Here is a 14,695-nt window from a genome sequence, read left to right as displayed (position 1 = left end):
AAACAGTTTTTGCTTTCCAGAACTAAGCAGTAAAAAGAGAGTAAATCTGCCTCTTACTCAGTATTTATATTGCAGTCAGTGGGTGAAAGTACTCAAAATGTTTCTAGACTCGATTTTTTTCAATGTTTAGGTCTCTGAAACTATAGGTTGAGACTTCTGAGAATGTAAGTAGTTGCTCAGATTTCATATTTAGGTCAGTGGTAACTGATTTTCCCAATTACTTGAAAACACTAGTAGGATTTTAAAAGCATTTCTCAATATATGTTACATTAAAATATGCTCCAAATACTTAAGATAACAAGGTTCTTTGTAATATTTAAAAAAAAAATTTGAATAAATATTCAGACCTACAGTCCAGCTGTTTGCCACAACAGGAGCTAACTGAACACACACAGTTTTAGCCTGTCGTGTATTAACACGATGCATTAGCTTGGCTCTCTGGTTAATAGGTTTTCAGTCTTCCTGTTCTCCAGAGCTAAACCCCTGACTCTCTGAGGGGCTGCCTGAAGTAATGAATTGTGTGTAAGTGTTGTACCAGCTGAAGGTGCATAAATACTGTATCAGCTTTGAGCAGAGCTGTACACAAATTCCTAAAAGTCAAGCTAACCATGCTTGCCTCAACAGGCTATGTGTGAGAAAACACCAAGGCTGAAGCCAAACCAGCATGGTTGTACAGGCCCACAGTCACAGGAGAATATGATTTTTAAGGAATTTCGGTAAGAATTTGGAGCTTCTGTTCTCCACAAAGATTTTTCACTGGTAGACCTGGGTTTTCTGACATTTTTTTTTTTACTTTGTGTAATTAGGCTGCTGATTGTACCTGGTTGTTCTGAACTAGAACAGACAGATTCCTTCAAAAACCATAGCTAAAACTGTTGCATTTTCCTTACCCTGCTGTAATAGGTATACTATCTTCTTTCTCATCAACATTGAAAGGCAGAGACAGAAGGCATCTTTTCATTTTGAAAATTTGCTAGGTGCTAAAGTATTCTATATAAACATCCTAGCTCCAAGCATAAACAGCAGTAAGAAAGGAGGGTAAGAAACACTTCTCATACCTTTAGTCATCGAAATGAATCATCTAATCCAATTTATTCATCTAGGCCCCTGTTGCAGTCAGCACAACTGGCACATCTTGCAGCAACTCATGAATTATCATAAGTAGCTATCTGCCTCTTGCTTCTAGTGAGCCTTCATTAAACATTTTGCCAATTGATTACGTCTGTTAGCTTCTGACCATCACACTCATGAAATAATTGGGATTTTACCCTCTGGCTCTTATGTGTTATTTCTCACACCTTAGTAGTTTCATGTCTATTAATCTTCAAGCATACACATCTTTTTGCCTTTTGAAATGATTTACGTCTTAAAACTTTTCATAGTTATCCAATAGCCTGAGAAAAGGGCTGAAATGCAGAAGCTAATTTTGATTTTGCCACTGACAAGCTGAGTGTAGCCTTGGGGCTAGCCTGTCTCCTTGCAGCCTGCTCCCAGAGAGAGGAAATATGTAGTCGCACAGCTCTCAGCAGCAAAATAAGGACCAAACTGTGACTCATTGTCACATTTCTATTTAACTCCTGCTTCTCTCTTGCTCCACTGGGGAAATAAGTTGTGGCAGACAAACAGCTGGCACAGAAACCTTGTCTTTCTCCTCTCCTCACCTTCCTGGATTAGATCAGTGCACAGTCTCCAGAGCATTGCAGCAAGCAGAGCTGAGTCTCTGTTCATTCTTCCCTGTGTGGGAGGATGAAGTGTCAGGGGATGCCCATCAACCTTGCACTGTGACTTGCAGGAGATTGGAATAGAAAGGACCAGCTATGGGGCTGGTGCTGGAGCTGCTGTGCTCACACAGATTAAGCTGTACATTGGCAGAAGCCATTTCTCAGAGGTGTCAGCCTTTTGCTGTTCGTGTTTCAGGGGTGGCAGCTCCAACTACATCTGCCACTGAGTCCAGTCCAATCCCTGTTTTCATAGACACAGTGGAGTAGCATAGTTTGAGACCCATGGCTTTCTAGACAAAGCCTTAAGTGGATCCCAGAAAAGATCCTGGCTGCTACAAGAATACTCAGTAACTGCTTAAATGTAATAATAACAAGAGCAATAACTACTATTAATTGTAATAATATGACTAATACTAATAATAATATTAGATCCTGAGAGTATAACAAATACAGAGTACTTATTCCCTGTACTGAGTCTTTGTACTTTTTTTTATACAATTTTAAGGACTTCCATTTTTTAACAGTACATTTCTGTGATGGCAATGACATGTAATAGGAGAATGCTGAAGATAATCCTCTGGAATCTTCTCCTAAATACTTGACAGCTAGAGACATAGGTCCTGCCAACTTTCTAAGGACATTTATGAATTGCTGTCTTCAGGGATCTCATTTTGTCTTTCACAGTGTACATTTCACCAGTATTTCCACAACTAACAATTTGTCGCTGTGTGAAAGAATAAGTAGCACATGTGGGTTTTTGTGCAAGTAGCAGGGTAATTGCTTATTGGCTACATATTTAAGTTACTTAATCTCACCGTCATTATCATGCTGTTCATCTCTGGATAGATTGTTGTCCTGACACAGGCTGTCAGAAAGAGAGCCCTGAGATGTGCAGCAGCACACCCTGCCAGCCCTGGGCCAAATCTCTGAACCAGAAAACTCACTGTCCATGGCATCACTGCTGTGCCCTGCTCTCTGGTGTGTCAGGATGGTACCCCGAAAGGCAAGGAGCCCAAGAGTCTGCCTCTGTGACTGACAGTGGAAAAAAAGTTATAAATACCTATTGCAAGGAGCAAGTGGTTTAGTCCTATCAAAGTCATGAAGAGCCCAGCAAATCATGGGCTGGGAGGCGGTATGGAAAACAAAATAAATTGTGAAAAAAAAATAAATTTTGTGAAGTAACAGGTAGTTGAATAGCTTTTTGTTTATCCAAACTACATATTGCTGAAGTTTATATCTAAACTTTCAGGTTGTGAGTGCCAGTACTACCCCCAGAGGAAAACAAACTGCAGTGAAACATTAGCTTCAAGCTGAATTCTTACTTTATGTCATGAATAAAATTTCCATCTTGTGGATACAGTGTCTAAAAATCAGTCAATCACTACAAGTGCATTCCAAGTACATGAAAACAAAATAAAACTAAGCCAAACATTACTAAATTAAACTAATTATATAGTTTATTTCCCTGTCACGTGGAAAGTTTACTGGGGAGCTGATGCCCTTTATCATCTAAGTCTATGCTTTGGTCAAAAAGCCCCAGAGAAGACACATACTGTTACAGCTGTAAAAATACTCCTGTAAAAACACTACCAACAAAATTTAAAAAAAATTCAGACCCTACTTTTCTTCATTCAATGGTTTTTTGTTTCATTCTAGAGTCTATAATTCTCTTTCTTTAATAAGCTCAATGACTGAAAAGTCAGACTGGTTGTAAAGTTTTATATTTTTTTCCATTTATTTTGGACAAAAAATCTCACTAATTTGGTTACTTCACAGATTTGCCTCATAACAGCCAGAAAATAACCAATGTTTCCAACAAACCTTGTTAAGAATATCTAAATAAACCAGTGTTAGTATTTGGGTTAGGGCTGTCAGGCTGAGCCACCTGTTTTGGCAGTACATGCAGCCAGAAGTAAATTATAGATCAGTCCAACTGCTGATTAAAAAATCACATTGCTTCCCTGATGTAGCTAACCAGACATCAAGCAAGGATTGCACTACTTGACACAGTCCTAACATTAGCCCTTAAGAAGGAACAGGATCACTTTCTAATAGCACTTAATGCAGATCCTCTTACAAGTATGAACAATAAAAAATGGAAGATGAAAACAACATCTTTCATGCACTGAAACAGCACATAATCTTGAGAAGCTGAATAAAGTAAATCTCAGAAGACTGTTTAAAAGCATTTTTTGTATTTGTTTCATTATTAAATTCAGATAAAGAGTGGAAAAATAGTTGGAGTAAAATGCAACTAAAATATTTTGTATTAAAGAGGGTTGCATTTAAAATATATCCCCCCTTCTGACTTCAGCTGATAAAATATTGCTATGCATCTAAAATGTACTTTAAATATGAATGGTCAAGAAATGTTAAAGTACATGAAACATTCACATTTTAGAATATGTATTTGTTGGTTAGTACAATTGCTTTTCATTTTTGCAGGCCGACATCTGGCATATTTATTTCAGCGCAATTTTCACTGACTCCCTCAGAAGTCTACCTAAATAAGGATAGCAGAAGGGTTTTTTGCCTTTTACCATTCAGTAACTTCACATACACTTCAAATATACTCTGTGCTCCCTATGGAAAAATCAGGGCAAACAAATTAAGCTGTTCTGACTCTGGTAAATCTCTGATTATAAGGGACTACCAAAGCTTTTTTCTGAGCAAAGGCTTGAGAATAGAACCCTGAACTTCAGACATTGCCTGTTTCTATCACTCTGATGGAGGTGCCTAAATAATGGTGTTCTGCAGATGAAACTAAGGTTATTTTTAGAGGTGTACAGAGAACTTTTTTCAGTAACTCGTAAAAACTCAGGCTACAAGAGTGAAAAAGTAAAAGAGAGAAGAAAAAACAGTAAAGAAAAATAGAAAGGAATGCAGAAAACAAAATTAAATGATCCTGGAGCGAAAACATAATTTTCTAAGAACAATAAATCATTTTGACAGGCCACTTCACTTATACTGTTAAATCACAAATAATTTTTTGTTAATTATATTTGAAAAGAGTTACTGTACCTTCTGCTGTTATCTCGGCCATGATGATGGTAAGAGATATTCTGTTTAAAAGGTCAAGATTTACTGTGGCACCTTAGATAGTACTTCTGGGCTGCTGACTCTCGCAGGACTTGCAGGATGAGAAGGAGGGAGGTCCTCTGCTTTTTCTAATTGTGTTCCTTCTTCTTTTATGCTCTCTGAAATGTCTGTTTCCTCTGCAGACCTGGCCTCCCAGAACAACCCAAGGCCTTCCAGAGGCAACACTCAAAGCTCAGTCTAAAGTATCAGCTTCTAACAAAAATAGCCATGCCTCAGAGTGAACCTTCAGCACGGTTTTCTAATATCCTCAGAACCATGCACACCAGAAATAAAATGTAAAAAACCACAGCTCTAAACAGGACAGGAATGCACAGAGAGGCAACAAAAATCACAAGAACTGGGAAAGAACTGTTCAATGCTCCTACAGCCTTGCTAGCATAATTGCAGTTCTTTGGGGGGTATGTCAGGAAACATGAAATATAGAGTTCAAAGTAACCTTATCCATCCCAGTACAATTTTATTCTTAGCACACTCAGTGCTTAGCACATTCTTCCTGGCCTTATATGGCTTGGGGAGGGTCCTATGAAGCTCACCGCTGACTAAGGGGGAGGGTAAATTTAGGTGATTTTCTCCACTTAGACTCTTAGTTGCAGTTCAGAACCAATTAAGACAGCAATTTGAACCAGTAAAATTTGCTTTGATTTTTTTTTATCCTTTTATGATTTGCTTTAATTATCACATATACCTGTGAAGTTCATCTAAGTATTACAGAACACTGCTAAAAATGTAATATTAATATTTTATATACTCTACATATGTGAAGGCAATATGCAAAAATATCAAGTAGACCAGAATTGTTTTTCTGTGTCTGATTCATGGAAATATTTAAGTAGCTCAAAAATTCTGTGATTTTGAAGAAGATTTTATAATACTGAAAACAAGTAGATACTTAAAAACATTTAGAGAAAGTAAAATGTTAACAATTCAAATAAGAACAATTATTTTAAAACCTGAGCAATCTTTTCCTTGGACTGCTTGCAATTCCACAGCTGTAGAATTACGTATGGGGTCAATAGGTTGAAAATGAAATTAGCAGAAAAGTGCCCTGAAGCCAGCATACCTTTACATAAATGTCATCGTCACATGAAACCAGAAACCACCTTTAACAGCTCTGGCTAGGGAACCTATAGTCACCTTGTCTCTGCTACACGAGCTGGCATTTACACTTCTCATCTTCCCCCCAGGAGATATTGGCACCTGGCTCTGTGGCAAAGTGTGGGGAAAGGAATCTATTTATCCAATGCACAATATGCAGAAGAAAAGGTTCATTGAACAGCAAAATCACCACCAGGTTTTTCCTCTTCCCTCTGCTCTTAACACATTTCATACCTGCCACCTGTCTGAAAGTGGTAGCTTTTTCTAGCCAAAGCTTGCAACCAGTGCTTGAGCCTCTTTCTTCTTTAGCTCTACTAACCCAATGTTTTGCACTGACAAGGTTTGATTACTTGATGTTAAGTGCTCATTGTTTTTCTGATCATCCCTCTAGCCCTCTGTTTGCTCCTTTAGCCTGTTCTTCAGTAGATCGTCCTTACTAAGGCTGATAAAGTGATTTTATGTAAAACCTTATTTCCTCAAAAATACTCTTTCATGAGTACCAGAATGGTCTGAGGAGTCACATTCACATATCAATAAAGCAGCTGCTCTCAAAAGGTCAGTGGTTAGTAAAGGATGATACTAAGGCAAATTCCTTGTTCTTCTTAATTATATCTCTTCTGCTGAAGCAGTTCCATTTTATATGAACAGTTAAATATTTGGGGTCACCTATGTTTTGACAGCTTTACTACTTGCTTAAGACGTGAGATAGATCATCTGAATACCTGAAGCACAGAGCTCATCAATCCTGAGAAGTCAGGATTTTTTCACTTGTATTCCTATTCAAATTCAAAAAAAATAATAAAGTCTTCATTTTGGAACATGGGGGGAGAGATAAATGGGGAAAAAATGATGTCTGAATATTTTCTTGTTTTATGTAGCAAGATCCTGAGATTGTGGACTATGCCAATGTCACTATAGGACACGAAAGAACACAAGCTCACACCGCTGTTCTTAAGGTGAAGAAAAAAGGGAGGTTTATTTTCTGACTCCAACATTTACAGTTTTCTAAAAGTGACAGTGGATTGGAGGGTGACGGTGACACCTCTCCAATGACACTGGTTAAACCAACAGTCTATCAACTCTCTCCTCCTCCATAAAGGAATGTAAAACAATGAGTTATTTACAGAAAGTGTGTGAGAAAGTTCACTACAAGAATGTCAACATCAGAAGGCTTACAAAATCTTAAAAAAAAGGAGTGACATGCCCAGACATAGGTGTTTGTATAACTAACTACATGTGCATGATTGCCTGTCCCTCACCACTTTACATTGCAGCTCCTACCACCTGCTCTCCTTTCCCCACACCTTACTCCCTTGTTACTATTTATGATTATCCTCAATCATGGGCTGTTGTTCTGAAATCAAAATATAAGAGTAGAAGAAGTGAGAGAATCCAATTTGAAACCAATTTTCCACAACATCAGCCCAGCAGCCAGAAAGAGAAGTGGCTGGTATCCTCTCATACCCTCCCTTGTATGCACAAAATATTCATTCTGGGAAGCAGGCTAAAGATGACATATGCACCAATATCTTACATATATGTATAGATATGTATGTACATCTTACACATGTATATGTGCATATACTTATATACATATAAAGTGTGGCTTTAGGCAAATATATTGGAAGTTATGCAGTTGTTCCCTTTAAGGAGGAAAAAGTCAAGGGATCTGAGTGTCATATTTACTAGAAATAATCACAGCCTTCATGAAAATACACAGAACTAAAATAAAAGAAGTTATATGTGTGTGCATGTATGTTGAAACTGAGAAACAAACATTGCCATCTGGAAATTATAAAGAATATCACATTTATATTCTTTAGAAGTCTAAGCAACCGAAAAATTTGAAAATTTTTTAAGGGCAAGTTCAAAGTTTTTTTCAAAATCTAAAAACTTTAGATCCTGATTCAATTTAGGAGTTTCTTTTAAACTAATCTGTGAAACTCACAGCATGCAGAAACTGAAAAATTTATACCAATCTTCATGCAACAAAGTAAATGACCTAGTTTATATGTTGAAAATTTCATTTTAGTGGGAATCTTTTCTGCCTAACCTGACCAGAAATATTCTTTTGTAAGATGTCCTGTCTCTCTCCTTGCTCCTCAAACAACATGGAAAATGAAAAATCTAAAACTCCTTTGGTTCTTGCAAGTGATATCTAAACCTGGACACATGCGAGTTTCTCATAATTTCTTCTGATTATGCCTTGGGCACAATGAGGAAATGCTGTTGCCTCAAGTTAGCAATAAATATCCTGCTCCTGCTCACAGGTGTTACATGGTAAATGAACTGTCCTGGGATCAGTTCTTGCATTCAGTGGTGAGAAGGGAGGGAGAGAGGGAGGGAAGTGTAGTAACAGCTACACCCTCTCACCAGATTTCTCAGATACACAAATCTGTGTTAGACAAAATAAAATGACAGTTCTCTTTTCTCTATAGGTACCAGGATAGGGAAAAAAACAATACTAGGACCAGGGGAGAAGGACATACTATATGCTGCTACTAATATCTGCATGCAGCCACATGCTTTGATTTCAGACAATGCCTTTTTCACTAAGAACCCTAACTGATGGAACTAATTATTTGAGCAGTTTTTTGAGCAATTTCCTTTGGAAAATGCTAGAGGTTTACTATTTGTGAGACTCTAATGCAAACTCCTGCTTATTAGTGAAAAGTTTGGTTGTTCATATAATCAAAGTACGAATATACAAATACTTTATGAGGTCATTTTTGGGTTGCCTTGATGATATTTTCTAAAAAGGAAAATTAGAAGAGACATGAAATTATGAGGTAAAGAGAGGAGAGACTTTGATACTGATAAAGGAAAGTATTGGAGGAATTGAGTACAACAGTCATTCAACAAGAAAATGCAGGACAATATTTGAGTTGTCTGCTAACATGTTATTGATGAATTCTCAGAGTTCAGTCCTACTGAGAATCAAACTGTTCATAAGAAAAAGAGTGTTGTACCCCAGTGCATGCTCAGCAGCACAGCTGGGTCAAGGAAAGGAAACTTAATTTAACTCTGATGCATCCAATGATCTCCCCAGACCACATGGGAGTATGTTGTTATCAGAAACACCCAGCAATCAACTGATAAGAACTAAATATAGGATGAAAGTATAATGTCAATGAGAGGGTGAATGGCACTGAATCTAGTGAGTAACAAAGACATATGCAGAAGCAAATATAGGATTAGAATGATGTCTGCCAACTGAGCTTTGATGTGCGTATGAAGCTGGTTTCCCCTGAAACAGACTTTTACTTTTTATGCTTTATTTTTGTTTAAGAATAATGTTACATCTAGATGAGATTTTCAATCAGCCCCACTAGTAATACCATGTTTTCCAGTGTGAATAGGAACACACATTCTGGTGCCTTTGTAGTCTTCATCAGCCAAAGATGTAGCTGTGACTTTCTATGGACCATTACACAACTCTCAAGTAATTTTTTTCCATGTGTGATTGATATTTCATAATTAATAGTTGCAAGATTTTTTGAATCAACATGGCAAATATATAGGCATATTCTGGATATTCTGAAGCACACATGAAATACAAATCAAAGCAAGACCTTGGTATCACATCAGATCTAGGTTAAATCTTGGCACATATATGTTGTCTCATAAATCAATGTTGTTGCACCATTTTTCAGAGAATTGCATACATAGTACCTTTCAAAAAGGTACTACAGATCCATAGTAGATCTGCCCTACATTTAATGTGAACTACTGACAGACAGATAAGGAGCTCTGTCCCTGTAGGCTGACTGGTCTGAATGCAAATCAGCCTCTGCCTAGGCACAGCTGACAAGCACACCGGAGTCACATCACCTTGACAGTCTGAGCTCATTAAAGGACACTTCCAAAGCTATATGATAGAAACACAGCAGGTACAAAAGAAAATATCTATGACACTGACTGTTCTGCTTTACTATGGTTGATATCACTCTTACTCATTGTACTGCAAAACTGCTGAAGTAGCTATTGCAGGGGAAGGGTAGATATATGTCCAATTGTGTCAGGAACCCACGTCTTGAAAAAGGAACCCACTTGCCGCGGCAGCTACGTCCAGATATGGACAACACTGGACAATCCAGACCAGTGAAGAGCCTTTTTTATTATTTGCACATCAGTCTCAAGACATTGTTATACAATGGAGACAGGGTGTTAACAGCTCGCTGATCCACAGGGAATGCCAGAGAAGGTGGGGTGATACAGAATGACATAAAACCATCTCAGTCTAGATTTCAGCCAATCATACATAGAACAACACATATTGACAAGCATTCTATCCAATCTTATAAAACACACGTAATGGTAGTTAAAACAAAGACTGGTTCATAAGAGACAAAGAACAGAGCTCTATTCATGCTAACCTTCTAAAGATGTACATTAAATAACCTTGTTGCCATCCATAAGCCAATTCTACAGAGGCCTACTGTTATTTGCCACTTATGCTCTACTGCTTGGGAAATTTTTCTGCTGTATTTGCAATGCTAACAAAATTTCAGTCTGAGGCCTATACTTTTTTAACCATTTCCTAAAAACCCTCTAACTTTAGGGACTCCAACAGTAGCTTCAGTCAAGGTGTGTGAATAATGAACATTTTCTAATGTCCAAGAAGGCCAACTGATTATAAAACTACTTCGAGGAAAAAAGAACATCCTACTTAGTCTCCTTGCAAGCTCGCCAAACAGGCAGTCTATGGCAGGCAATCAGACTAAAGCAGTCCCCTAGCTTAGGAGAGTTGGGTGTTTTCAGTGTTCTCTGATTTAACTATAAAAGTTATATTACTATATAATAAAAATATATTATATTACTATATTACTTATATAACTTATATTACTATAAGCTAGGTTCAGGGAGGGCATTTATTGCAGTATGTCAAGGTAGACTGCATTTGGATGACCTTTAGCAACTTTTGTAACACGCTTTTCCTTTTACTTTGATCACTGCTGTTCTTAATGAGTATGGTTTTATTAGCACCTATGTGGCTTTACTTTCACATCTAGAAAATTACTCAGAAACTGTTTCACAGACAAGTTCTATGACACTGAAAAACGTATATCTGGAGCTGACTCTTTTAAGAAACAATGACAAAAAATACACTATAATCATCTTTTTTTCAGGACGATCTCTATCCAAGCTTGACCATGGACAGAACATAGAAAGTTGCCCAATGAATATTAGAGATGGGGAATGGATCTGACACAGAATATATAAATGCTCTGTCAAATACTGATTGAGAACTGTTCAAATATACCAAAGTATTTGGTGTTTGGTAAAAAATGTCCTTGCAAAGCAAGGTGATCTCAGTTCCCATGACCGTCCTTGAGAACAGAAATTTTCTGAAAAATTCACAGACTTTTGAAAAAAATTATTTGAAACCAAGTTTTTATGATGAAAGAACAAGGCTCAGAAATATATCACACAGAAATACCTAGACAAAGAGCAAAATTGCTCCTGAACTTCAAATTTCATACCCAGCTCCAAATTTCCAATAATACATTTTAAAATTGCTTCGCATCTTAGACTTCTGAAACATTTCAATAGAAATCTGCATTTAGTGGGTTTTTTCCCAGCTATGGCCATAGTCAAGCACATTGCCAAAAACAGATGGAGAGAAAGAAAATTTTGACCAAAAGTCTGCTGTGAAAAGACAAAGAAATATAAATGTTTTCATGCCAAGTACTTGAGAAAAAAAAACATGGAGTAAAACTAATCATCAAGTATCTTCAGTAATGTGAACCCTTTTTGGGATGCTTTAAACTATCTGCTCAGGCTGACCTTCACAACCAAGGGGAAATCTCATCTTCCTTTCTATTTAATAGCTTACTCTTCTTCTTGATATGGTACATTATGTACCACATGTTCTTAGACACTCAGGCTAGACTGGACCTCCCCTAGTCACATTGCCAAAGTATTTACCTTGTAATAAACCCAGTCAAAGTGTCAGGAGGTCCATCTGGATTTTGGCACTTTCATACTTTGAGAGCTGACACTCAGTATCTAGGCACAGTGACTTAAAAGTCATTTTCAAGCACTTTTTGTCCTGGACATCTCTGTGTGCAATACAGCTGCAGGTCTAAGAGGGGTTTTGCTGAGAGTTTGTGTCTCCTGCATTTTGTGTTTGTTTGGGTTTTTTTTGAACATCATGTTTTTCTGCTATTACCAGGATCCTGTTAGCCCAGGGACATCAGGACCTGCTTGAGCTATGCATTTCCACAGACACAATAGATATCAACTCCTGCCAGTGGAGAAACAATTTTCTAATGAAATAAAAGTCCTGCAGATGAATTAACTCTCTGTGTGACACAGTCACCCATCTGGCACTACAGAAATGTATGACGCAAAATGCTGAAGAAGAAATTGAATCTGTTATTTGTCAAAAGTATACAGAGAGACAGATAGAGAACAAAGGAGAAAAATAAAAAGCACACAAAGTATTTCAGCAATTATCATCTCTAAGAAAGAAATTACATGAAAGAAACCAGATTTATAAAAAACTTTGTTTCTACAACAGCCATAATTTTTCTTTGTGCTTCCTCTTTCCTTCTCCTACATTCTAGTCACAGTCTTGGAGAGATCAAAGCTGGAATTGCAGATGAAGAACCCACTTTATTATTATTACTATTATTATTATTATCATCATCATTACTATTTAAAAAGAAAATCTAATCTGGGAGCTTTTTCATTAGGCAGTTTAGCTTCTTTACGGAGTAGAAGTGGAAGACATGAATTAGTAAATTCAACCTTGTCAGTGCTGACAGCTGTGACTGCACTGAAAAAAGTATGTCTAAAAATTAAAGGATCTTTTAGAAGGAAATATAATTTTGAGCATTGATGTCTTTACAACTCATCAGAGCACATATATATCAATTTTCCTTCAATAATACACCACCATTTGTCATTATCAATCCATTTAGATTCCTGTCCAAGCTCCAACACAAGTCCATAGTCAACTTCCTAAGGCAAACCAAAAAGAATATTTCTCTGCAAAGCACTTACTGAAAAGAATTGCTAGGTCTTTCTTTCTCCTCTCCAGAAACCCTGAAAGAGCAGAAACATAAATAGACCAAATGTAGAGGACTACACTGATCCTAAAAGGACAGCTGCACCATTTCTTTTTCCAAATTCCCAGCTTAAATGAAAATAAAAGCATTACCCCAGAGGCACCAAGCAGAAGCTCCTCAGCTGCGTCCCCAGAGCTCAGCAGGCAAGGCAAGGGCACTGGGGACTTTTGGAAGCTGCCGGGTGCATTCCCAGGGCCTGAGGACAGCGTGCAGCGCTGGTACAGCTGGCACGGGGCGCGGCTGCCAAGGAGCTGCTGGCAGGTGCTCCCTGCGGGTGCAGGGGCCAGAGCCGCCAGGGCAGCACGTCCGGCTCTTGTCGTGCGAGCCTGAAAAAATCCAGGCCGGGACGCAAATATTCTCTGGAGGATCTGGCCTCCTCTATAAGGGTTTGTGCTTGAGATAATTTTGTGGGTCTTGGAAGTAGTTATAACTGTACTTGTGGTTGTTTTTAATTCATAGGCAGTCTGTGAAGTGGACATTTGACTATAAAATCCTATTTTATGTGCCTTGTGCCTTAAGGATTTTTCTCTCTGGTCACCCCTGCCTATTCCACTCTCCTCAGTTAACTGGAAAGTTCAGGGGTTTGTGCAAATTAATGTCAGGAGAAAGGTTTTGGGAAGAAAAAGTAGCCTGAATATTTGGATTCTGCTTCACCTAACAATTATGATGAGCAAGGAAAAACATGTTTCTTGTTACAGATAACTGAAGAAGGGGTTTTGGTTTTGTTGTATTGTGGTTTTGTGCATTTTTCCTTAAGAGAGAGAAAGCAGATAGGCTTATAGTCAATCCCTCAAGAAGGCAGATATAACAATACTTCTGTTTTCCACATTTTCAGAGTTACAACAAAAAATATTATTTGTTCTACAAATAAGAAGCAGAGCATGACAGCTGAATGGGGCAAACCTTGGGTTCAGCTGCAGAAATAACAAAGTCCGGACAACATCAGATATCAGATACACAAACACGGGACTGAAAGTACAATCCACCAGAACATGCATTTTGCACAGGCAACCAGAAATATACTTTTCACACATCACCAAACTTGAGCTAATGTTCAAAATTATGTTTGTGACCCAAATATAGCAAAGAGGTGCCTGACAGAAATGTGGGTGTTACACAGCCCTGGGAAGGTTATGCAGAGGCAGAAGACTGCAAGTAGTGAGTGGTTCATGCCATAAGCAGAGTTATGGTCCCAGTTCCCCTATATAACCTGAACTGACAAACCTGCTCTGTAAATAATGCCATCCCACTTCCTTTACAGCATTTGTCAAATGAGCCCTTCTTACGCCTATCCTCCCCACCAGTAAATTTTGGTTTTAGTAAAAACCCCACAACTTTTCATACACTTCTGGCAGACTAAATCCTAATGGTCTTTTTAAACCACTTGACTAATATTTCCAGTTTTCCACTCCATACTAACTCCAGTGGATTGGAACAGAAATTTACTCTTGCTCTTTTCCTCCTAAAAGACCAGTATCAGTGCATAACAGAAAGACAAAAAAAACCCCTCTTTTATATTGTCTGAGTATACAATATCTATCAACCCTTTTATTGGAGTCAAAAAGTATGGAGAATAAGGCACTTAAAGCTGGTGGTCCTGAAGTAAATTCATGGATGGTCTGGGTGTTTTTTGAGGGGTTAACTTAAACACCCCTGTGACTCTTAGCTAAAAGGTAGTTGGAGTATATTAATATTCTGCTGAATTAT

At 37.9% G+C, this 14,695-nt stretch overlaps 1 protein-coding gene across 31 annotated transcripts in view; it reads right to left on the bottom strand.

Moving 5' to 3' along the window:
- The window catches only part of TRDN (triadin), a 229,596-nt gene extending 216,358 nt beyond the window's left edge, over nucleotides 1-13,238 (bottom strand). For 7 of the 31 annotated variants that reach the window (XM_074537875.1, XM_074537889.1, XM_074537876.1 and 4 more), the window contains exon 1: nucleotides 4,743-5,441. In XM_074537875.1, the coding sequence (XP_074393976.1) occupies nucleotides 4,743-4,764 (22 nt within the window). In that variant the 5' untranslated portion in view covers nucleotides 4,765-5,441. Of the gene's footprint in view, nucleotides 1-4,742; nucleotides 5,447-12,923; nucleotides 12,966-13,080 lie in introns of those variants that run through there. The other 24 variants (XM_074537886.1, XM_074537891.1, XM_074537874.1 and 21 more) reach the window with 13 other exon arrangements.
- Between the last annotated feature and the right edge of the window lie 1,457 nt (nucleotides 13,239-14,695).

The sequence above is a fragment of the Zonotrichia albicollis genome, chromosome 3, assembly GCF_047830755.1.
Source record: "Zonotrichia albicollis isolate bZonAlb1 chromosome 3, bZonAlb1.hap1, whole genome shotgun sequence".
Lineage (NCBI taxonomy): Eukaryota > Metazoa > Chordata > Aves > Passeriformes > Passerellidae > Zonotrichia > Zonotrichia albicollis.
Note: the sequence above shows the minus strand (reverse complement) of the source record. Positions and strands in the feature narration are given on the sequence as shown.